This window comes from Ammospiza nelsoni, chromosome 3 (assembly GCF_027579445.1).
Source record: "Ammospiza nelsoni isolate bAmmNel1 chromosome 3, bAmmNel1.pri, whole genome shotgun sequence".
NCBI classification, from domain to species: domain Eukaryota; kingdom Metazoa; phylum Chordata; class Aves; order Passeriformes; family Passerellidae; genus Ammospiza; species Ammospiza nelsoni.
In genome coordinates this window covers 111701043-111724321 of record NC_080635.1, presented here as the reverse complement: position 1 = coordinate 111724321, position 23279 = coordinate 111701043, and the positions used below count along the sequence as shown (strand labels likewise).

The 23279-nt window shown below is 49.9% G+C and overlaps 1 protein-coding gene across 2 annotated transcripts; it reads right to left on the bottom strand.

The window, feature by feature from the left end:
* Positions 1–1185: 1185 nt before the first annotated feature.
* Positions 1186–16143, bottom strand: PAQR8 (progestin and adipoQ receptor family member 8). 2 transcript variants are annotated; one of them, XM_059468979.1, is made up of 2 exons: positions 16090–16143; positions 1186–6020 (listed from the first exon to the last, which is right to left on the bottom strand). In XM_059468979.1, the coding sequence occupies exon 2, from the start codon at positions 5982–5984 to the stop codon at positions 4926–4928; it is 1059 nt and encodes a 352-aa protein (XP_059324962.1). In that variant the 5' UTR covers positions 5985–6020; positions 16090–16143; the 3' UTR covers positions 1186–4925. The 2 variants fall into 2 exon arrangements, with proteins under 2 accessions (XP_059324962.1, XP_059324963.1); XM_059468980.1 differs by lacking the exon at positions 16090–16143 and adding an exon at positions 15160–15215.
* Positions 16144–23279: the final 7136 nt, after the last annotated feature.

Here is a 23279-nt window from a genome sequence, read left to right as displayed (position 1 = left end):
AGTTCAGGATCCTGAAGGAAGGGAGGAAGGCAAACATCAAACACTGGCCTTCAGATTTTGGCCTCTTCAAAGGCCTCTGTCTGCTTGGTAGAGTCCCCTGGGATAAGGAGGCCTGGGAGGAGTCATCTCCAAGCTCAAGAACAGTCCATTCCAATGAGCAGGAAGCTGGGAAAAAATGCCAGCAGGCCTGCATGAATAAACAGGGAGCTCCTGGAAAAACTCAAACACAGAAGCAGCAGAGAGAAGGTGAAAGCAAGGACGTGGATAGAAAGGAATAGAGAGATTATCTGAGTGTGTGGGGATGAGGAAAGGCAAAGTCCAACTGGAATCTGTTTGGGAATGTCAAACACAACTAGAAGGGTTTCTATAGGGTGACAAAAGGGAGAGTAGGGAAAATGTTGTGGGCACATTGCTCACTAGGATATGGGAGCTGGCTACAGAGAACATGGAAAAGCCTTCTTCACCTCAGTCTTTACCAGAGGGATCAGCCTTCAGGAACCCCTGATCCCTGAGAGCAGGAGGAAGGGCTGGAGCAGGGAACATGTACTTTGGTGGATGAGGATCAGGTCAGGTAATATTTAAAGGATTTTACAGGTGTATATAAATCCCTGAAGGGAGGGTGCAAAGTGGACAGGGTGAGGCTCTGTGCTGGATCCCAGGGCCATGACCAGAGGGCACAGGCACACACTGGAACACAGGAAGTTCCTCTGAACATCAGGAAAACACTTTTTTACCGTGAGGGTAGCTGAGCACTGGCACAGGTTGTCCTGAGAGGTGACGGAGTTGCCATCCTTGGAGATATTCAAAATCCATCTGGACATGGACCTGAGCAACCAGCTCTGAGTGGCCCTGATTGAGCTCAGGGTTGGACCAAGTGGCTCCCAGAGATCTTTTCCAAAATCAACTCTTCTGTGACTGTGGATGATGAACTAAAATTTCTCTAATCAGTGTCAGGGCAGTTGTTCTGCACTTCCCTTGTGGAAAGGGAATGAAATTCAAAAGGTATCATGAAACCTTGGAAGTGCTTTGAGATGCACAGATAAAACCACACCTTATTGTTCATTATTGTAATTAATATCTCTCTAATATATCCTCTCTGTAATTATTATCCCTATTTTTTTTCTAATGACTCATAACCTTCTGTAGTTGTACAGTTGTGCATTTGGGAATTTCACACCACACCAATTGTTTTGCTTTCACAGATTTTTTTTTCCATTAAAGTTTTTAAATAAAGATCAGTACAGTACAAAGCTTAAAATATTGTCAATGTTTTCAACCATACAAAGTCAGCAGGTGGGAGTTGGGAAGGGGATGGTTAATAAGGAGCACTCATATCCTTCCCTGTTTCCCAAAGGAAAAAAATACAAACTCTTTTGTACTTCTGTTTAGTAACAAACAGTGCTTAAAAATAATCTTGTCAGTAAAAGATGTAAATGCAAGGCACATGAGGAACCTGTCCTTGCCTTGTTACACAAATTAGGCATAAATACAAATTGAAGGCACCTGTCTCCATCCTCCCCTCCTGCTCTGTACATGGAGCAAATCCTGTCAGTGGGAATTGGCTGTTAACAGCAACCATGGACCATGGAGCAGACAGCAAAGAGGCTGCCCTTGATCCTCAGGTTTCTTCAGGATTAATCCCCAAAAGAAATAGCACAAGGCACATTGGGATGAATTCTCAGGAGCTGTTCTGGTTTGCAAGATCTGAAGGAACACTACCTCAGTACCAGATTCCTGAGGGAGAGGACTGTGACCTCAGGGATCCCTGAGGGATCTCAGGTGTGCTCAACCCTTGGTGGTCAGCTCTTCACCAAGCCTGGCCACTGGTACGTTCTTCCCAGCCATGCCTCCTTAGGAACACCAGGATGGAGGAGACCTGCTCCAAGCAGTGAGCCCAAGGAGAAGCTCCTGGGGGGCTCAGACAAGCTGAGCATTTATCACAGAGGCACTTAGGATTTTTCCAGATCCAGCCCTGGTGACCTCTGGATCACTGGCAAAGCCTCCACAGCCACTTCCCAGCTGAGACTGCAGCATGTGGAGTCTGCCCAGGAAGGCAGCCAGGTGCACAAGGCACAAGAATGAAGGAAAGAAAGAAGCTGGTTGGAGGAATAGGAGGATGGAGACAGGGATAAAGGAAGCTCCAGTGTTGGTGAGCCCCTTGTGACACAAGGGCGCATCCTCACAGCAGCACAGATCTGTGTTGTAGATCCCAGCTCACTCCACCCATCATCGTAACCAGGAGTCAGCTCCAGGTGGGAGTGCAGGGCCACACGGTGATGGGCATAGCTTCACCTGAGGGGAAACGTGGGAGTGTGCAAAACCACCTCCACTGTCACACCGCTGCTCCACTGCCCACTTCTGCTCAGCCAGAGAGGAGAAGATATGATCAGAAGTACCAGATATGATCAGAAGTACCTTGGAAGAGCCATGTGGGCTCCTCTCCCTGTCCCTGAACAAGATTACTGTAGTCACCCTCCTTCAACAAGGGCAGGGCATGTCATCTGCTTTCAAACCCTCAGAGAAGGGGACACCTGGGTGATCCCTTCCTTTGGTACCAGTATAACTCCAGGTAGCAGCAGAGCAGGTTTGCTATTACCAGCCATGCCCAATCCTTCTTAATTTTATCTCAAAAATGAGCTCTGGACCAGCCTGATTTACCTTTGTTTCTGCACAGGAACCCACTGATACCATCCAGCCAGTTCCACACCCAGAGCCTTGTTCTGCCTTACCCACCACAAAACCAAGGCAAATTAGCCTGCAAGAAAAAGCTGCTTGCACTGGAAGCCTTTTCTCAAACTGGGAGGAGACCCACAAACAAAGCCAGAGGCCATGGAGGGAGCAGTGCAGCTGAGTGAGCTGAGCAGCCAGCTGCCATGCAAGGAGGAGCTGCTGCTGGCCTCCACTCCAGCCCTTCCCTGCCAGCAGCTGCATTGTCCAAGTGAGTTGGCTCAGAATTAAAACCAGCCGAAAATTACTGACATTTTTTCAGTAGGATTGGTTTCCCAAAGGTCCCTCTCCTGGCACTGGCTCACTCTGTGGTGAGATGAACTTCTGTGCATGGGAAGAGGTTGAACGAGGTGCAAGTGGGACCACCCCTGCTTGGCATCTCCCCTGAGGCAGATTTTCTTCTAGGTCAGCATGGCTGTACCATCTGTACCATCAAAAACACCCTACAAAAATCAAGTAATTAATTTCTAAGCTGAGACCAGGACTGATGAGAAAGGGTAGAGTTGATGACCTCCTGAAGGCTTTCCTATGACTTCTTCTCCTATATTCCAAACTTACTTCCCTCTCCCTTTGTATTTAATTCTCTATAGGGCCATGAGTCCCAAATTTACCTACCAAACACAGGACCAGCAAAGTGCCAATCTCCAGGTCTGTTTTCCACCATCTATTAACAAATCTGTTGTCCAGCCCACCTTGCTCCTCCAGCAGGACAGCACTGTTTCCTTCAGGTTAATCTTAACCCAGCTAGGAGGCTCTGCAGATATAAAATCCCAAGGCAAAGCCTTTCTGGATAACAAATCCCATGCACATGCATGGGACATGAACACACACACACCTCAAGAGCTGAAACACAGATGAAATGCAGAAATCAGTGCTTGTCATCACCAACCATATCCCCAACCCTACACTCTGCCTGCTCAGAACCAGCAATCACAATTCATTTGCCTGCCCTTGGGCTCAATGAGACAAATCTGTGGCTGGGATAGATCCCATGGATTCCTTGGTTTTAGCAAGGATTTAATCCTCCTTGGTGGCTTCATGTTCAGTATTCCCCCAAGGCAAGCACAGAATAGATTCTTCTAGTGGGAGACACAGTAATCCAGCTTTTGTTACCTTGGACAGGAGTGACCCATGGACATTAAGTGACCCTGACCACTATCTTTGCTACTCCACACAGGAATCACCAAGTCCCAAGGCCAAGCCATCCCAAGGTTGTGCAGGACCCTAATGTTGTCACCCTGCTTTTCCTTTTGCTCTTCCACCTTCATCTAATACTGATAAAAACATGCCAGAGCCACAGCCCCACTCATCACAGAACAGCAACCCTGCAGCTTCAAGGTCAGCTTTCCCATAATGCTGACCAAGGACACAAAGCACCATTAAGAGGGGAATAAAGACTCCTTCACCTTTACACCCTGTTGGCCATGACCACAGTAGTGTTGTTGGAGGAGCAGAGCCTTTCCTGTATCAAACAGATCCCATCCAAGTTAGTCCACATTTCATGGACGTTGCTAGAGGTTGGTCAGGCTCCCTAGACAGATGACACCAACCCAGTTTGTCCCAGAGGACAAACTGCCCAGGTCAAGCCAGGATCTCCAAAGATGTTTTCCCAAAGCCATCTAAGTGCCCTGGCATTGACACCCTTGAAAAGGGGAGCTCAGAGAGAACCTGGCTGGAACAGGAAAAGGATTCTAGCAGCCACAGTGCCACATGTGCCCTCACACCGCAATCCTAGAAACACAAACTTCCCAAAACCTTCCTACTGCCTTTGACAGGAACAGTTCTCACACAGATATGGCCAAACTCAGAGAGGTCATCACATCCAGCTGTGCTCCTCATGGTGTTGTGAGCCCTGGCACACCCTTCTGCAGTCCCACAGCCTCCAGGCTGCCCTCCCTGCCCTTCAGCAAGGTCTCACCCACAGCTCTACCAGAATGAACAAGGAACCTCTGCCTATTTCAGCATCTTTGGTTCAGTGACTTGTTCTGGCTTAAAACACTCCATGGCCCCCCCTGGATGGCAAAAGGCAATCCCTGCTGTGAAAATGCATCCAGCATGAAGTGTCCAGCCCTCCATCTGAATCCAGGGTCCTGGTTAGTCACGGCGTGTTAGGCAAGTAAGACAGTCATGTCTCTAGTATGTTATGCCCTTTTCCTTGATTTTGTCTGGTGATGTCATGCCTGTCACGTCCGTGACTCTCAGGAGTCCTTTTTAGCCAGGCTGGCCTTGATCCTGCATCGCAGGATGTAAGCTGTGATGGCACTGCAGGCCACCAAGCCAAAGAAAGAGATGCAGGAGAGATAAACAGTGAAAGGCCCGTGTCTCTTCAGGAAAATCTCCTGCCTGTTCTTGTAATCCAAAAGAATGGCCTCCAGCTGTGACAGGGTGCAGATGGCCAGGAAGGTGTGGAAGATCTGGTGGGCATGGCCAACAATATCACAGGAGCCAGGGAAGTATTTCTCAGGGACAGGGCAGGAAAAGAAATAAGCACTGATAAGGAAAAACAGTATCTGGTACGTGTGGTACCAAGCAGCATCCTCCTCACAGCCCCCCAGGTGACACACAACCACCCGGTGAGCCACGGGACTGATATCCAGGATGAAAGCCAGCCCTGCTGGGATCACCTGGCACATCTTCCTCATGATGGGGTAAGGCCGTCGGTACCGGTATTTGGCGTAGCAGCAGCCAGCACAGGACAGCCAGCCACAGAAAGCTGCTGCTGGCAGGAAGAAAAGCCAGAACTTGTCATACCAGGCTTGGTCAGAGCTGTAGTAGAAATGAGCCAGGGCACTGCCATACTGGTAGATGCTGACTCCAACATAGTCCACAAAGTAGAAGGTGTAGTGGTACAGCTCCGACTTGGACTGCAGCAGGTGGGCCAAGAGGCTGCAGGTCAGGTAGGTGACAGAGGAGAGGACAAAGATGAGCAACGGCAAGGACCACGCATCCACAAGCAACTGCTCGGCCTCCACGAACGTCTTGAACCTCAGCAGCACGGCCAAGGCCGCCAGGAGATGAGTCCACACGTTGACCACCTCGTTGTGCTTCTGGAAGAGGCTGAGGAAGTAGTAGCGCCAGTCCTGGCCGGTGGGGCGGTAGCCGCTGTGGATGTAGGGCTCGCGGAAGAGCTGCGGCACCTCGCACTCCTTCACCGTGCACGGCATCTTGGGCAGGCCGTCCTCCAGCAGCCGGGGCAGCCGGCTGAGGTGCTGCCCACTGAGGGAGAGCGTGCTGAGCCGCTCCAGGATGGCTGTCATCCTTCAGCCCCGCTCCAGGGAATGTCTCTTCCTGCCCTGAGGGGATGGGAGAAAGAGGAAATGTTAATGGTGGTGCACCGGGGAGAAGAGCATGCTGCCATTCCCAGTGGGATTAACCATGGCACCATGGAGACACTGCCCATAGAGCACCTACCAGTGCCTAAAGGGATTCCAGGAAAACTGGAGAGGGACTTGGGACAAGGGCCTGGAAGGACAGGACAAGGGGCAATGCCTGCCCACTACCATAGGGTGAGGATAGATGGGATATTGGGAAGGAATTTCTGGTTGTGAGGGTGGTGGAGCCCTGGCACAGGGTACCCAGAGAAGCTGTGGCTGCTCCTGAATCCCTGGAAGTGTCCAAGGATAGGATGGACAGGGCTTGGAGCAAGCTGGGATAGTGGGAGGTGTCCTTGCCCATGGCAGGGTGTTGGGTCAAGATGGTCTTTCAGGTCCCTTCTATCCCAAACCATTCCATGATTCTATGAATATTGTCAAGTTTAGGGGTACCAGATATCCTGGGGAGTTAGAGAAGGGTCTGAGGGAGTACCAGATTGTCGGGGTCTCTAGCTGGTCAGAGTGACCCCAAGAAGAGTTCGAAAGTCTCTTTTCCCAGCCCACTGCTTGAAGAAGGAGTCATGGCTCTTCATTTCTCGGTCTCAAGGTTGTTTATTGTATCTTATCTATAAAATTCATTTTCCTGGCCTGACAAGGTCCACTCAGCAACACAGTCAGAGGCACTCTGCCTGCCCCCAGGGTGGTGTTATGTCTTTATACTAAAAACTACGTGTACAATGTTTACAATCACTTTCCAATACCTATCACCTATGTTAGACAGTGAGCTTCTACTCTAAACCAATCCAAAAGTGCCAACATCGCAGCAGAAGATGGAGCCCAAGAAGAAGAAGGAGAAAGGCTGGACATGCCCAGATTCCTTCACCTTGCCCCCTGAATCCCCATTCTAAAAACCCCAAAATCTACTTTTTCACCTTGTGATAAATTCATGGTCATTCTACTTAATTTGTCGTGGCTAGCAGATCTTCATCTAAGGTTGGTAACTTGCTCCACAGGTCATAATCAAAACCACAGGGGCATTTTGGGCTCTGTGCCAGGGTCTCTGAGCCCCCTGGCAGGGGTCTTGGCTGCTCAGGACAGCCAGAGGGATGTCCTGGGTCCTGACACCAGATTCCCAGGGATATCTGTTCCCTGACCTAATTCAGCACAGAGGGGGATGGCAGAGCCCTGTCCCTGCAGGTCAGCCTGCATCAGATGGGCACAGCAATGTCACAAGCCTGCCCTTCCTCCCCACTTCCTCACGCACTCAGCTTGGAGTGTGTTCAGGAGCCACAAGCTGCCAACAAGGGGCTGCAGGAAGCAGTTAGTTGGCAAGGAAGCATCTGATGATTTATGAAGGTGATTTTTCACCCCTTACCCCAGAACAAAATGCTCAGGGACAAAACTGGGATGTAAATCACTCATCTAAGGGATAAACAGCATGTCTGCACATGAGTTAAGAGGGTCCCAAACAAATCATGGCAATTGCAAAGAAATTCAACCTCCCCTGTCACACAACTTGCCCATGGATTACTGTAGAGAGTATGGCAGAAGGAGAAGTGGAGGAATCCACAGTCCCAAACCTGCAGCCCTCATCCCTCCACAAGTAAGAAGCATCAGGACTGAGAAGGACTGAAGAAATGAGAGGCTTCACATCCAAGCTGGCTGCAGTTTGGGTACAGCATCAGAGCTTTGGCAGCATCCATGGAGCCAAAGCTGAGGGACTGCCAGAGAAGTCCCTGGATGCTCAGAGCAGCCAAACCCTGTGCTGGGCACTCCTCTGCTGCTCTGTTCCTTGGTAACCTCCAGACTTGCTAAGCTCTGGCTGGCAAGATTCAGATTCAGGGCACAGCAGGATCCTGATATGTGGAGAACAACTCCTGGCATTAAATTAATTCCCAATACCCCCTGTTTCCCAATAACCTAGATACCTCTGTTCCCTGCTGGTGTTTGTGTCATACAAAATAGAGGAGAATTCATCACAAATGCCCATGTTAAACTGAAATTGGTGCTGATGGGGCCCCACCAGACTGTGCAGGGCTGTGGTTACTCCTGTGAAATCAACACACACAGATTTGCAGGAGCAGAATCTGTCTCCTAAGCTTATATGCACACAACTGGAGCTGCAGAGGATGGAGGTAGGAAAAAAAAAAGAAAGAAATACAAATAAGTATTTTGCCTGACTGTGGAAAACAGCCAATTTTTCTCCTGTTTCAATTTTTCTCCTACTAGCTGTGTCCAGAGGTGAGACACCAACAGTTTGTGTGGGTACCTGGTCTAGAAAAGGTGTCCCTGCCCATGGCAGGGGGCTGGAACTAGAAGAGCTTTAAGATCCCTTCCAACCTAAACCAATCTGTGATTCCATGATGGGAGACCCCTGCTAGGCTGTGATACAGAGAACAGGACAGTGTTAAACACCATGAGAGAGTTTCTGAAAGCAAGGAGGTGGGAACCGGCAGTCTCAGGGTGAGACAGTATGAAGAGCAAAGTCAGGGCAGACTCTCAAGCAGGCAGCAAGTCTCACTTCCTGTAGAAAGCCAAAGCATCTGATAAGAAACAAAATATTTTCATGTTGCTTCTGTATTCTAGCAGAGGGGAGCTGTCATAACTAGGTTTCATTTTCCAGAAAATTCTTTCTGCCCTATACTGCCTAGGCTTTCTCCCTTAGCATCTCTCAAGGCTGGAGGTTTGTTTCTCTGTTTGCCACAGGGGACTTGGTCTGCTGTGTTTCATGGAGCTGCCTTGGCCACAGAAGTCAAAATGGTCCCTGGAAATGCTCTTTTAGTTTCACAGATGTGCAATGCTGAAGATAGCACACTTGCTGGGCAGTTAATGTTGTTCTCACTCATAAAGACTTTTTTTCTCTCCTAAGGGTCTGCAGGGTCCTAATCCATGATGGGACATGCAGTTCATTCAGCAGGTTGTGCATCCCTATGGAGTTACATGCCAAAATCTAGGCAGGCAAGGCAAATGTTGACTTTGGGGCAGTCCTGTGAAGGCAAAGTGTGAACAGGAGGCAACACTCACTCTGCCCTGTTCTAATGCACAGACAGTCTCTTCTGGTTTCTGTAGCTAGTGGAGTTCATTCATAAATCATGGAATTGTGGAGTGCTTCAGGATGGAAGTGATGTTAAAGATCACCTCATTCCAACCTCCTGCCACAGCCAGGGATACCTTCCACTATCCCAGCTTGCTCCAAGCCCCATCCAACCTTGGACACTTCCAGGGATGGAGCAACCACAGCTTCTCTGGGTAACCTGTGCCAGGGCCCCACCACCCTCACAGGGAAGAATTTCTTCCTGCCTGTGGCAGAAGAGTTGGAGCAAAATGATCTTTCCAACCCAGACCATTCTGGGATTCTATGATTCAATGATCATGATGGTGAGGCAGAGGAAGAAAGGACATGCTGAAGTTCCTTATATCTTGGAGAGAACAGAGTAATGCCAGAGTGAATCTCAGCAGAGCAGGAACTGAAAACCTCCAAGAGGGCACAACTGCAAGGACAGGGCAAGAGGGCAAAGACCTGCAGAGATGCTCATCTCCTGTGGAGAAACCTGCTGAAAACTGCACATAAAGAGCAACGGCAACACATGGGAGAGTGGCAATTGAGCCTGGGAATGGGAATGCATGGGAATGCTGTCCATGGCCTGCCTGCTTTGCATTCTGACAAGGATGTGAGAGACACAGGCAGCTTCTGTCCCAGGCACAGCCTGGCTCCGCCTTGCACCGCTCGTACTCATGCCAGGATTTTGCCAAGGTCTCTCATCCCCAGAGCTCAGTGCATGCAGTGAGCATTGCCCCAGAGAGCCTGGGCACTGCACATCTCCCTGACAGCACAGATTATTCCAGGCAGGCTTTCAGAGCTGGAAATTGCCAGTTTTAAACAGGCTGTGAGGGGCAGAGATTTTCAAAATAATAGTCCGAAATCACAAGAAACACATCTGATACTGGGCTGAACAATGCTAAATCAGAAACCTGGTACCCTGCTTATTTCAAACCTTGTGATATGAGTGAGTGAGAACGAGTTGGCAGCTTCCAGCGATCATGTGATGGGACAAAGTGACGAGCAATTAACGTTAGAAAAGAGAAAGAGAAAAAAAAACACAACAAAAAACACCAACCCAGAAACCCAAGGTCAGCACTGGCTGTTTCACTTTCACAGAGCCCCTATTCTTTTCCCTTCACGGGAGCGTAGGAGCAGCTGAAAGCCACATTCATCGGCGGGGTGTCTCGTTGAGATTCCGTCCTCACTCCCATCTCCGGGGGATTCAGTTATTTTGGCTGCTCCCAATTAACAGCAACCAAGTATCGTTTGTTCAGGGAGGGAGCTGCAAGGCGAGAAGGAGGGCGTGGATGATGGCCAGGCTGGATCATGACATCCACAATAAAAACTCCCGGCACAGGAGGAGAACGATCCTGTTCCAATTTTTCTCTCCCTTTTGAAGAGGGTAATTGGAAACCCGAGCTTTTTCCCAGCTCTTTTGCTTTTTGGTCACAGTCTGATGGAAGGGTTTGAATGAGAAAATTTCCTACAGAGTACAGTCGATTTTCCCACCAGTCAGGCCCCCGAGTTCACTGTCTGGGATTGAGGCTGGACCAATGTGATAGATTTGCTTGCAGGCTGGTATTCAGGCACCAGAATTTTACACAGGCTTCCAAAAAGGCAGTAATTCCTGGTAAACAAAGCAGGGAGGACTGGGGGTACTCAGCTTTGGGTAAGTCTTTGATAAATGCATGGCATTTAAAACAGAAAAAAAAAAAAAGAAGTAGTGGTTGTGGACAGCATGAAAATAACAGCAGTGGCCAACAGAGTGGTTTGGAGAGCTGCATGTGATTAATGCCTGAATTCCTCTCTCCTAAAAGTCCCAGGGGGGACTCCAGGTCATTTTGAAGCTTTCAAATGGGTTTGAAATGGGTTTTAGGAATGGGTTTTATTGTGACCCATTCCTGCATGGGTTTACTTTGGTGTCACAGCTCCCAGTGCACCAGGATGGCAGGGAGCAGTCCAGCTCTGGGAGAGGCTGCACCAGGGCTGCACCCAGCTCAGAGGCACTGGATAAGCCCCATCCCAAACCCTGTTGTCTGAAGGCTGGTCCTCCCTGAGCACAAACATCTCCTCCTGTAATTAAACCATTCTGAAGGGCTGGAGAAAACTTTGAAAGACCATCCTGGGAGCACAGTGCCAGCTCCTTCATCCTATTCTTGCCACGTGTTTTGGAAAGGCCCCTCCAGAGCTGAGAAAATAAGAGAACTCAAGAAGCAGTTCCTGTGCAGTTTTAGTATTACCTGCTTCCTTCTCCTGCCACAGATTTAGGTGCCAACATTGCTCCAGACTGCAGCAGGAACACTCAGAGCTCAGATTCCTTCTGTGGGGAGTTGCTGGGATTTATATGAGATTTACAACCAGCACAGGTTCCCTAAAGGAGCTGTGGCTGCTCCTGGATCTCTGGGAAGGGTCCAAGGCCAGGTTGGACAGGGCTTGGAGCAAAGTGGGATATGGGAAGGTGTCCCTGCCCATGGCAGGGGGGTTGAACTGGATAAGCCTTAGTGCCCCTCCCAACCCAAACCACTCTGTTGATTCCATGATTTGATGGTTTGTGCCAGGGACCAGCCCTGCCAGGGCAGGCAGCAGGATGTGAAGAACTTATCTACTCTCCAGCATCAAAGAAGTGGAAATCCCCACAACCAGAGAGGGGCAAGGTGCTTGGGGTTTTTCTAAACTGGGCTTACACTTCCCCATGTAGGAAATGGAGATATCAGTCCTCATCTGCCTGATGGAATGAGATATGCTCCTAATGCACTGGGCAGTGCTGGGACTACTTAACAGTGAATTGCACAGAAGATTTTATTTCCCTCAAGGCACTTAGGTACCCTGTTAGATCTACATCAGCCCAGTTACTCCTCCAACAGGGACCTGCACAGGTTGGCATGCTCTGGAAGGTAAAAGGTGATGCCATGTGATTTACTGAAGGGCACGACTTAAAACAACCTGATCTCTTCAGAAAAAAAGGTCCAAATAATCTCATGATGAATTTCAAATAAAAGAAGACAGCTCAAATTCTCCCCTTTACACACACACACAGTGTGCAGCCCAAGCAGGGCTTGTCCAAGCTTGTGTCCCTCAGGAAACGAGTGTCCCGTGATGCTGGGAGACGAGCCATGAAAGCCAGTGGGAGGTGGCAGGATCCCCACGGAAGCCACAGCAGTGTCAGCTCCCCTGCAATTCCTGGCCTGGCAGCCAGCTGGGCCAGCAGCCAGCTCAGCCCTGCTGGGCACCAAGTGCCTCTTGACATGGGCTAAGCATTGCCTGAGCTTTGGGATGGGGCCAGGGGATGAGAGCAGTGGAGCCAGCACAGGGAACGCTGTGCTCAGAGGGCACAGAGCAAAAACAAAGCTGCTGGCAAGTGCATCCCAGCAAGGGGGGCACCCCTGAGGCCCTGTGGTGTTTGGGGGAGCAAAGCAGGAGAATGGAACCCCAAAGATAGGAAACCAAAGGTTGGATGAGGCTGGTGGCTTTGCTGTGAGAATCCAAGCCTCACGTGCAAGGAGGGGGTTGATTTTCACAACATCAGGTTCTCAGAGGTCAGCTGAGCTGGCTTGGCAATTCCTGTGCTGCTGCACCCCTCAAATGGGGGGGGGGGGGGGGCCACACACAAACTGTCAGCCAGGAACAACTCCTGCACTCTGCTATCTCCCAAACCACGTTAGGGAATGGCACAGTTCTGGTTTGCTGTGATAGCACAGCTGCAGTTTCCTCATGCCTAACCCAGGTTAGAGCTTGGTGATGCTGCTGATAACACAGTCAATAATTCCTGAAAAGAAAAAATAATTCTTCTGGCTGAGGATTCCCTCCTCTGGCAAATCCACTCTCTCTGTATCAAAATTTGCTCAAGAGTGAGGTAATATTCTGCAGCTTTTCTCCCTGATCTCACTAATCCTTTGCTGTTTGTGCTTTCCTGATCCCTTCACCACTTTCTTTTCCCACACAAAACCAACACAGCACCCGATGCTTTGGGATTGAATTTCAGGTGAAATCCCTGGATGAGTACACCAGGAATCAAACCAGACTGGGACACAGTCCCAAACTGTAACCATCAGGCTGCTGAAGTGTCAACACACCCCTGGGCATGGTTTTGGTCCTGCCAGCCCCACCAGTCCCTGCCTGCTGTACTCAGCCATGCAGGGATCACTGATGGGCTGAGACTGACCCTTTCCAGAAACTGGAATTGTGCCAGGAAAGTGCCTGGGGGTTTTCCCCCTGCACTGACTGAAAAAGGAGCCTGGATTTGTCACAGTGGCATCCCACTTTCACCTCCTAAGCTTCCTTTAGCACTAATTTTCCTTCAGTGCAGATCTAGAGCTGGGAACTCCTGCTAGCACAGGGAAACCTCGACAAGGCATCCAATCCCTCCCTGCTCAGATCCATCTGCTGATGGGACAACCCTGGAACCATCTGCCTGTGGCCAGAGCGACCAAACCAAACTGGCCATGTGCTGTTTGTGGGTTCAAATCATCCCCAAAAAACCTCAGGGCTGAGGCTGCTCAGCTTTGCTGTCATCCACAAAAGCCTCTTGCTTTTGATTTTTTTTAAGACTGCAGATTTTAGAGCTTTGGTCACTCGAAAAAAATGTACATAAATCATGCAGAGCCCTGCGGCTGCTGCGGGCAGAGAGGAGGCACTGCCAGGGAGAGACTACAGCCCTGTGCCAACCACGTGGAGCTGGGAGCTCTCTTCTCCCCTGAAATAAAAGTCTTTGTCCCCATCCTGGACCTCGTCCCATTTAACCCCATGGGCTCTCCCAGCCAGGTTCTGGGTTTGCAGTGACAGAAGTGATGCCCTTCCCAGAGTCTACAAAGCTCCAAGGAAGGAGCAGATGGCAGATTCCCTCCACAAAAGGCATGCAGGCTGTGCTGCATTCACTTGCTTAGAACCTACCCAATCCCAAGGATTTGGAGGGTGGGAAGGAGATGGGAGCAATCTGCCCCTTACTACCTGGAAGTGGACAGGGCGTGGAGGAACCTGGTCTAGTAGAAGGTGTCCCTGTCCATGGCAGGGAGCTGGAACTGGACCATCTTTAATGTCCCTTCCAATCCAAACCATTCCATGATGCTGTGAAGGATGAAGCTTATAATTTATGGCATCTGCACAGCTGCAGCCTCCAGCAGCCTCCCTGGGCATTTATTCTTCTGAAATTTACTAATGATTAATTGTTTATGCACTTTGAGGGCCACTGGTCTGACCCCGTGAGCAAGGGGTACCCTGTAAACTGACAGATAAAAAATTAAGCTGGTGCCTGACACAAGATGTGCAAGCAGCTGCAAGCTCATGCATGTGACCTGGTGGTGGCACCTCCCTTGTGGCCATCCCTCCCTGCCATCCCTCCCTGCATCCACAGGGACACAGCCCTTGGCTCAGCCACAGGCTGCGGCTGCAGCTTCAGCGTAAACAAATAAAAACAATTAATATCCAGGAAACAGAAAATCCTGCAGGGTGCAGGGCTGTTAACCCACACCTTCCCCAGCTGCGTGGGAGGGAATGTGCAACTGTGTGGTTTGGCCTGATGAGTCCTGAGTGGGTTTCTAGGAACTGTTTGCAGCACATATCACCACAGCACCCCAAGGCTGGGGCACAGTCTGCTGCTAGAATTCAGAATTCATGGCTGCCTGTCCCCTGGCAGAGGGCAAAATCAGACTTCAGACCTGCTGGATTCATCCTTTTTCATGACCTTTCTGTAACTTTGCTTTTTTTCAATGACTGTTGCCAGAGAAGCATTACACTCCTCATCCTAATCTGCAGCAAGCCATCCTAGAATCCCAAAACATTGTGGGTTGGAAAGGACCTTAAAGCTCATCTCATTCCAACCCCCCTGCCATGGGCAGGCCACCTTTCACTAGAATAGGTTGCTCCAAGCCTCATCCCACTCAAAAATCCTCCAAGTAGCAATATTTAAATAATTTCCCAGCTCTGAAGCTACAATCCCACAATTGCACCTCCCCATCCCAGTAAAAACCTGTGTGCCCCTTGTGTCACCTTGGCACAGCTACTGGGATGCTCCATACCCAACCCTGCTCATGCCAGGGAGGAACTGGTTTGGCACCAAACAAACAATTGTTAAATGTTTACCTGAAGTTATATATCTCTATATTTGTGTTCAAGAAAACCAGAACACTTTAAGACTGTCCACAATATTTTCCTCCCTGCCCCTAGGGAAAAAAAAAAAGAAAAAAAAAGTGAGATGCTTGTGGAGTTTTCAGCCAGGAAAACATCCAGATGAGATATGAGATACAGGGGGGACATGACCCCGAAGTGTTATGGAGAAGATCAGCAGGGAACAATCCCTCGGTGACCCTTTGGAGACGCGCCCCAGCTCGTGTCCGCGCAAGGAGCGGGCGGCAGCTCCAAGGCAAACACCGGGAGCTGGTTCTTCTCCCAGCTCACGGCTGAACTATGCATCTCCTTCCCGTGGCCTCCAGAGCTCCCCGGGTGTCAAAGTCGTTAAAGGAAAATCCGCCCACAGCCATTTCAAACAAACACGCAGGAAAACCACTGCCCACCTCTCTCCTTCAGGAAGCCCTTGAGATGCCGGTAACGGGGGAATTTAAGGCAAAACCCGCGTCTCCCTGCTCATCCCTGCCCTCCTTAAGCTCTTCCCCAGCACTCACCTGAACCAACCCTGGCTGGATGAACCACAACTGTGCGTGGCACAGAGGGAAGATCCCGCATCCCCCCGCATCCCAGGGGTGTCTGCAAGCACCAGGCACCGCCCACCGCCCACCCCCGCACCCATCCCGCATCCCGCTTCTCCCGCAGGGAACGATGCTCCCGGCGCCGCGGGGATGCAGGAGCGCACCGGGAACTCCCCGGGGACCCTCGGGTATCCCGGCGGAAGAGGAGGGGACCGCAGGGAGGGGATCGCCCTCAGTGTCCGCTCTCAGTGCCCGCACTCAGTGCCTGCTCTCCATCTCCCGCACTCCATGTCCACACTCACCCCCTGCACTCAGTGGCCGCACTCACCCCCTGCTCTCAGTGTGGGCTCTCCCGTCCCGCACTCACCGCTCTCAGTGCCCGCTCTCAGTGCTCGCTCTCGGTGTCCCCTCGGTGTCCGCTGTCCCCTCCCCTGTCCCGCTGCCGCCGCCGAGTCCCGGCGCTGCCGCCTCCGGGAGCCCCCGCGGCCGCCCCGCGCATGCGCGCCCCGCCCCGCCCCGGGGTGGCCCCGCGGGCCGAGCCCAGCCCGGCCCGGCCCGGCCCAGGCCGGACAAAGCGCGGCTCAACCCCGCGGCACCACCCTGATCACCTACCAGGGGTAGGTGCAGGACAGAGCTCAGTGACACATCCGTGAGAGGGGTGCAAAGTCACAGAATCAGAGTCGTTCCTCCGAGGTCATCGAGTCCAACCTGTGACCGAACGCAGAGCTGAGTGCCCCGTCCTGCTTTTCCTTGGCACCTCCAGGGATGGAGATTCCAGCGCCTCCTGGGCAGCCCTTCCAATGCCTGACCACTCCTTCCATGAAGAAGTTCTGCCTCATGTCCAGCCAGAACCTCCTCTGGCCACAGCTTGAGGTTCTGTCCCTCGTCCTGTCCCTGTTCCTTGGAAGCAGAGCCCACCCTCCCCTGGCTGTCCTCTCTTGTCAGGGAGTTGTGCAGAGCCACAAGGTCCCCCCTGAGCCTCCTTTTCTCCAGGCTGAGCCCTCCAGCTCCCTCAGATGCTCCTTACAGGATTTACAAGTCACTGCAAGGTGATTTGGGATGGGAAGGGACCTTTGGAGGTCACCTGGTTCAGCCCCAGAGATCACCCTCAAAGATGGAGATTCTACATTTAAAGTAAAAATCACAGGACCACGGGCTATGGGCACCCACTGAAGCACAGGAGATTCCTCTGAACACCAGGAAACACTTCTTCACTGTGAGGCCAAGAACTGGCACAGGTTGCCCAGCAAGAGGTACCTCCATCCTTTGAGATATTTAAAATCCATCTGGACATGGACCTGGGCAACCTGTCTGTGTGGCCCTAAATGAACAAGGGGGCTGGACCAGATGACTTCCATGGAGTGGGGGGGAACCCCTGATTTCAGTGCTGTGGACATGCAAGTGTGGAGGAGCAGATGATTTTCCACAAGATTTCCAAGCTAAAGGCAGTATGGCCCAAGCCAGCTGCCAGCACCAAAATCTTTGGGCTCCAAAAACCAGGCATTTTCACCCAAATGGCCTTTCAGGAGCAGCTCAGGGCTCCTGAGCAATGCCTGGGAAATGTGTGGGAGAAGCTGATGGATCCTGGATGGAGCTGTGCCAAAGGCACAGTGGTGGGTTCAGCTGTAGGGTCACCGTGACCCCAGGAGCAGGTTAATTTATGAGTTACAGAGTTTGCCCTCTCCAGGCTCTGCCTCAGCTGGTTCATGCACGTTCTGCTGCTCCAGCCTGTCAGAACCGCTGGTTTCTGATGGGTTTATGAGGAAAACAGAAGGACTGCTTGTTCTGCAGGGCGAGCATCCACAGAGAGGCAGCCCAGGAATGTGATTTTGTGGCTCTGATAAGATCTCTGCAGCCTGGGTGAAGGTTCAGCACATCCCAGCACAAATCTCACACCACATGGGAGAGCCAATGACCCCAAAATGAGGAGGGAAAACATCCAGGGTGAAGAAGGTGGGAAGGAACCTCAATTTCTCCCTGTCATTCCATTCAGGGATGTCAATGAGATGCAACTGGCAGCTACCAACCTCCCCTGTGACATCTTGCACTCGTTTTATGTCCCTCTAAGACATCTCCTGAAAGACCCATAATACTTCACCATCCTCCTCCTCCATTCCTGAAACTGGGAGGGGATTCTGCCCCTCTGCTTCATTCTGGTGAGACCCCACCTGCAGAGATGCCTCCAGATCTGGGAACCCCACCATCAGGAGGATGTGGAGCTGCTGGAGAGAGACCAAAGGAGGCCATGGAGATGCTCCAAGGGCTGGAGCCCCTCTGCTCTAGAGCCAGGCTGGGAGAGCTGGGGGTGCTCACCTGGAGAAGGATCCAGGGAGAGCTCAGAGCCCCTTCCAGGGCCTAAAGGGGCTCCAGGAGAGCTGGAGAGGGACTGGGGACAAGGCATGGAGGGACAGGACAAGGGGCAATGTAGGAGGTGGGACATAAAATACAACCCAGGCAGATGGGGATGGTGGGGTGTGACATCCCTGCTGCAACACAGGCACTGCAATGCTGCCAGGCCACCTGCACCACTGTTTTACCCCAGTGAAAGGTTTTTACCTCATTTACCCTCAAGGGATGCCCCAGGGCAGCCATGGGAAGGACAAACGGCAGCTCTGTGTGGGATAACTGCTCTCCTGGAGGGTGCTGACAGCCTGTTCTGCACCCCAAGCCTGGTGGGGGCTGCACAGCGAGAGCTCTTTGATCCCTGCCTCTCAGGTGAGTGGTACCAAGCCATGCTCTGTAGTTCATCTCAAACTTACCCTGCTGTGCTCAAACTCACCCTGCTGTTACTCCCTAGCATTGACATTTTAAACCCTGAAATGAATCACCCAGCTCCCTCCAAGTCAAAGCCCAGGTGTGGTTGTGTTTGCCCAGGAGATTAGTCCCAGAGTCAGGACTGGGTTGTACCAGGCTGAGCTCTCCCTACCCTCTACAGTCATCTGATGATTCAAACACACTTTGTGCCCTCAAACATGTCCTGAATGCCTTAATTCCCCACCCAAATGTGCATCATAGAATGGTTTGGGTTGGAAGGGACCTTGGAAGGGACCTGCAAAATGTTGTCCTGTTATTTTTAGCTGTTTAGAGTTATAACTCAAAAAAAGGATTTTCTTTTGTGGATCAGGGTCTCCCTCCACCAAGAAGCCTCCACACACACCATGTCCACACTGTGCTGCTGAGGACCAATGTAGCAGCTTTGCACCAAAGATAGCTGAGTTATTACAAGCACCAAAGGTAATCCAGGAAGTAGGAGTTACCTTTTCCTGTAATAAAGAATAATGACTTGTTGTTATTGTAGTGGGGTAAAAGAGAAATTTTTTTGCCCTGTCTGTGCCCATATGGAACTCCTTCCCATGGGGCAAGAATTGATGCTCATCATACATTTGGCAAGTTTTGCATAAAAATTCTGCAGATGCAGAATTAGAACACTAAGAAGACATAGGAACACTAAGGCTTTCTTTAACTAATAATTCAGGGGGGAAAAAAATCCATAAAAGCCTTGGGTTACCAAGGCTAACTTGGGTTCACCCTCTGCAGTCAGAATGAAGCACTTGATACAGTTAATTTGGGCACCATCAGCTGTTCCCCACGTGCTGCACAAGGATTGTGTAGCAATTTGGGGTCAGGACTTTCCTGCCTCCTCGTGGTTTGCCCGCAGCAGTGACATTGTGACAGTCTGATGGGGGTTACTAATGTGCCTTACACGGAGTGCTACAACTTCCCAGCTCCCCATGAGGGCGGGGAATGGATCCAGAGCGGCACTGGGGAAAAGGATTTGGGGGTGCTGGCGGGTGAGAGCTGGACCTGACCCATCCCTGAAACCCCCTATGCTTTGGGGCAGCAGGGGAGGGGGGATTCTGCCCCTCTGTCCCACTCAGGTGAGCTGCAGAGCTGCCTCCAGATCTGGGACTCCCAACAGCAGAAGGATGTGGAGCTGCTGGAGAGACCAGAGGAGGCCACAGAGATGCTCCAAGGGCTGGAGCCCCTCTGCTCTGGAGCCAGGCTGGGAGAACTGGGGGTGCTCACCTGGAGAGGAGAAGGATCCAGGGAGAGCTCAGAGCCCCTTCCAGGGCCTAAAGGGGCTCCAGGAGAGCTGGAGAGGGACTGGGGACAAGGGATGGAGGGACAGACAAGGGGGAATGGGTGAAAAAGGGCAGGGTTAGATTAGATACTTGGAAAAAATTCCTTATAATTAGGGTGATGTACACTTTTCTGGAAGTGGACAGGACTTGGAGCAGCCTGGGATAGTGGAAGGTGTCCCTGCCCATGGCAGAGGGTGGAACTGAATGTTCTTTTAGGTCCCTTCCAGCCCACAAAGTTCTGTGATTCTGTGATTCTAAAGCTGAACATAACTTGCTGATGTGACCAGTGGATCCTGCCCCAGGGCTGCAAGCAGCTCCCAGAGATCCCCAGGAAGAGGCAGAGATGTTTTGCATACAAATGGATGATTTCCAGGCTTGAGGGTGGAGAAAATGAGAGAATAGGGAAAAAAAAAAAAAAAAAGGAACCAGCTGTCACTGTCTTTAGTAACAGCCAGAAGTCATGAGAGCAGATGAGGAGACCAAAATAGCAACATCAAAACCTCAGCTCTGTGTCTGGGCCCTTTGGATTTCCCTGCAAGTGTGGTTGGGTTGCTCCATTCCAGAGCTTTGTTGTTGATTCAGCCACTCCTCTGGTTTCATTTGGAATTCAGTTTTCCTTCTGCCCGCAGGCAGGGCCTGTGTGGGTTTGTTTTGGTTTTCTATTAATTGCTGAATTTTCCTCCTGCACAGCAGGAAAACAGGATGAATCCCTGTGGGATCTGGAGAAGCTGTGCATCTCAGGAGCAGGACCACAACAAGATTTTATGTTCCCATCACTGTGCTAGGGCCATGCTAGAGGCATCTGGGAGGAAAAACAAATCCATATGCTCTAGGCTGCTACTCTGGGAAGAAAGGAGGTGGTTACAGCCCATCCAAACACACTGAAGGTCAGACCTTTAACTCCTTACCCACTTTCCTGTGCTCTCCTGGTGAGATACCAGCAGCTGCCTGTGTCTTTCAGTAAAGAAATTCCATTTATACTCCTGACAGTAGTTTTCCATGTTATTCTTCTCCACAATTAGGAAAAAACCCACAAGAGCTAGAACTGTTTAAAGATTTACCAGAGTGTGTGGGAATAGCAAATACTTCAAGAAAATGATGTCAGAAATGCCTGAGCTGGGTGAAGATGCAGTGGGGTGAAATTCTCCAGCCTATGTTAGGGAAAACGTCAGGAGGGAGGATTAAGAAGGGTTTCTTCAGCATTAAATTATTTGTGGTGAGAGTCAGGACAACACTCCACTTGTGAGAGTGAATTCACTCCCTGGTTAGAGTTCAGCTCCTGCAGCTTCAGGAGAGCCCAGGAAATAGAAATCCCTTTAATCCCCTGGAAAACGTAGATTTACCCTGATAAAAACTTCTCATAGGTGGTCTCATTTGACCACATAATTTCCGTTCTAAAAAGTGACCTTTTTTCCATTCCAAACATTGCATTCCATGTTATTATCCTTCTTTTTTATTACAAATAGATTTGAAACCTCCACTCCACTCTGTTGCTTGATGATCAGGTGACACCCCATCGAATTTGGGATCCTCTCCATCCATTTTTTGGAGCTGTGAATGAGCCACAAGCCTCTCCCCTGCCCTTCATGGGTGAGGCAAGGCTACTCAGCAGCCAGGAAAGTGAATAGATGGCAACTTCATAATGGCACTGTGGCTTGAAAATTGACATTTAGATGAACTAAGAGGAAAAAAAAATCCAACAAGAAAAACCCACCAACTAACCAACCAAACAAAAAAACCCCCCAAAAAAACCCCAAAAAAGGAAACAACAAAAACAACAGCAACAACAATAAAACCCCACAACATCCCAGAATCTCAGAAGGATCACAGAGTACCCTTAAACCTCAGAAACCCCAAGTACAGGTGGATGCTGACACACAGAGGTGTGAGGAAGGGATGAGAAAATCCACGTTGAGTGCTGTTAAAGAGCTCCATGTGCAATTCACCCATGGATTCTCCTGCATCCACCCTTGATCCTTCTGTTTCTCTGCAAGCCCTCCAGACCCCAGCCCTGTGCTAAGTGCTTAATTCCTCTTTTTTTCCAGTGGATAGGAAGTGCTCAATGTCCCCGTGAGCTTGTGCTGCCTCTTCACCCCGTAACCTCCAGAATGCAGCAGGGAGGTGAAACCAGGAGACCTTGGGCACAATCCTGGGGAGTCCCAAAAGCCAGGGAAGGCTTCTGCCTTCTTCCCAGCCTTCACCTCTCTCCATCCCTCTGTCCCGCCTGCTCCATGAATTATTCAGGCAGCAGTTGCTATAGGCGCTGTCATGAATAACAACAGCGCTATTTTTATCCCTCACTCCTGTTACCTTTCAGCCAGGAGAGGGTGGGGCCCTGCCTGCTCCCTCAGGAGGAAAACTGCAGCCGTCCACATGGCTGGGATTCGTTCTGACCACCCAAAAATGGGTGAGATCTTGTGCAATCTGCATAAATGTGCCTGATTTCCACCCTGGTACCTGCTCTGTGTTGTATTCACAGGGAGCTTTGCACCCATAATTTATTTTTCCCACCTATATTTTACCTGCAGTGGAGCACACAGAGTGTCCATTGCTGGATTTAATATTCTGCCTGCTGCAGACAGAGAAAAAATATCACAGAAGTGAAATCTTGAAACGGGTTCTGGCAATTTATATAGGATAAATCATATTTCCCTTAGGGACGTACATGGATTCCTTCAGCCAGTTTAGATCCTCAGTGGATAACATGCCCATTAAAAAAAACCCAACAACAAAAACAAAATACAAACATTAAATATTATAAACATAAACACAAAACATTATAAATATAAATTTAAATACCAAATATTATAAATACAAACAATAACCATTAAATACTATAAATATAAATATAAATATAAATATAAATATAAATATAAATATAAACATAAACATAAACATAAACATAAACATAAACATAAACATAAACATAAATATAAATTAGAAATGTGAATAGAAATTAGAAATAGAAATAGAAATGGAAATAGAAATAGAAATAGAAATAGAAATAGAAATAGAAATAGAAATAGAAATAGAAATAGAAATAGAAATAGAAATAGAAATAGAATGCCAAGGGCACACCAAAGGTTGTCGCTGTTCATTCTTTGTGCTTTCTCCACTCATGAAAACAAGAAATGTCGAACAAATCAGAGGGAAGGGTGGATTTGAGGAGCAGCTGGAGGGAAATGAGTCCTGCTGAGTGTGCAGAAGCAGGGGAGCTATTCCAGCTGCAGGGAGCATCTCTAGAGCTAGCAGGGCAACCTGGAAGATTAAAGGGGAAAAATAAGAAAAATGGAAAGGAAAAAGACAAGAAATGAAAAGGTAAAGGAATAGAAGAGAAAAAGTAAGAAAACAGCAATAAAGCAGAAGATCATTTATTTATGCCAACGTGCCAATCTGAATACTGTATCAAATTATTCCACAAGAGGGCTAAAAGGCCTAAAAATGAAACTCTGAACTTTCACTTTGACACTGAGCA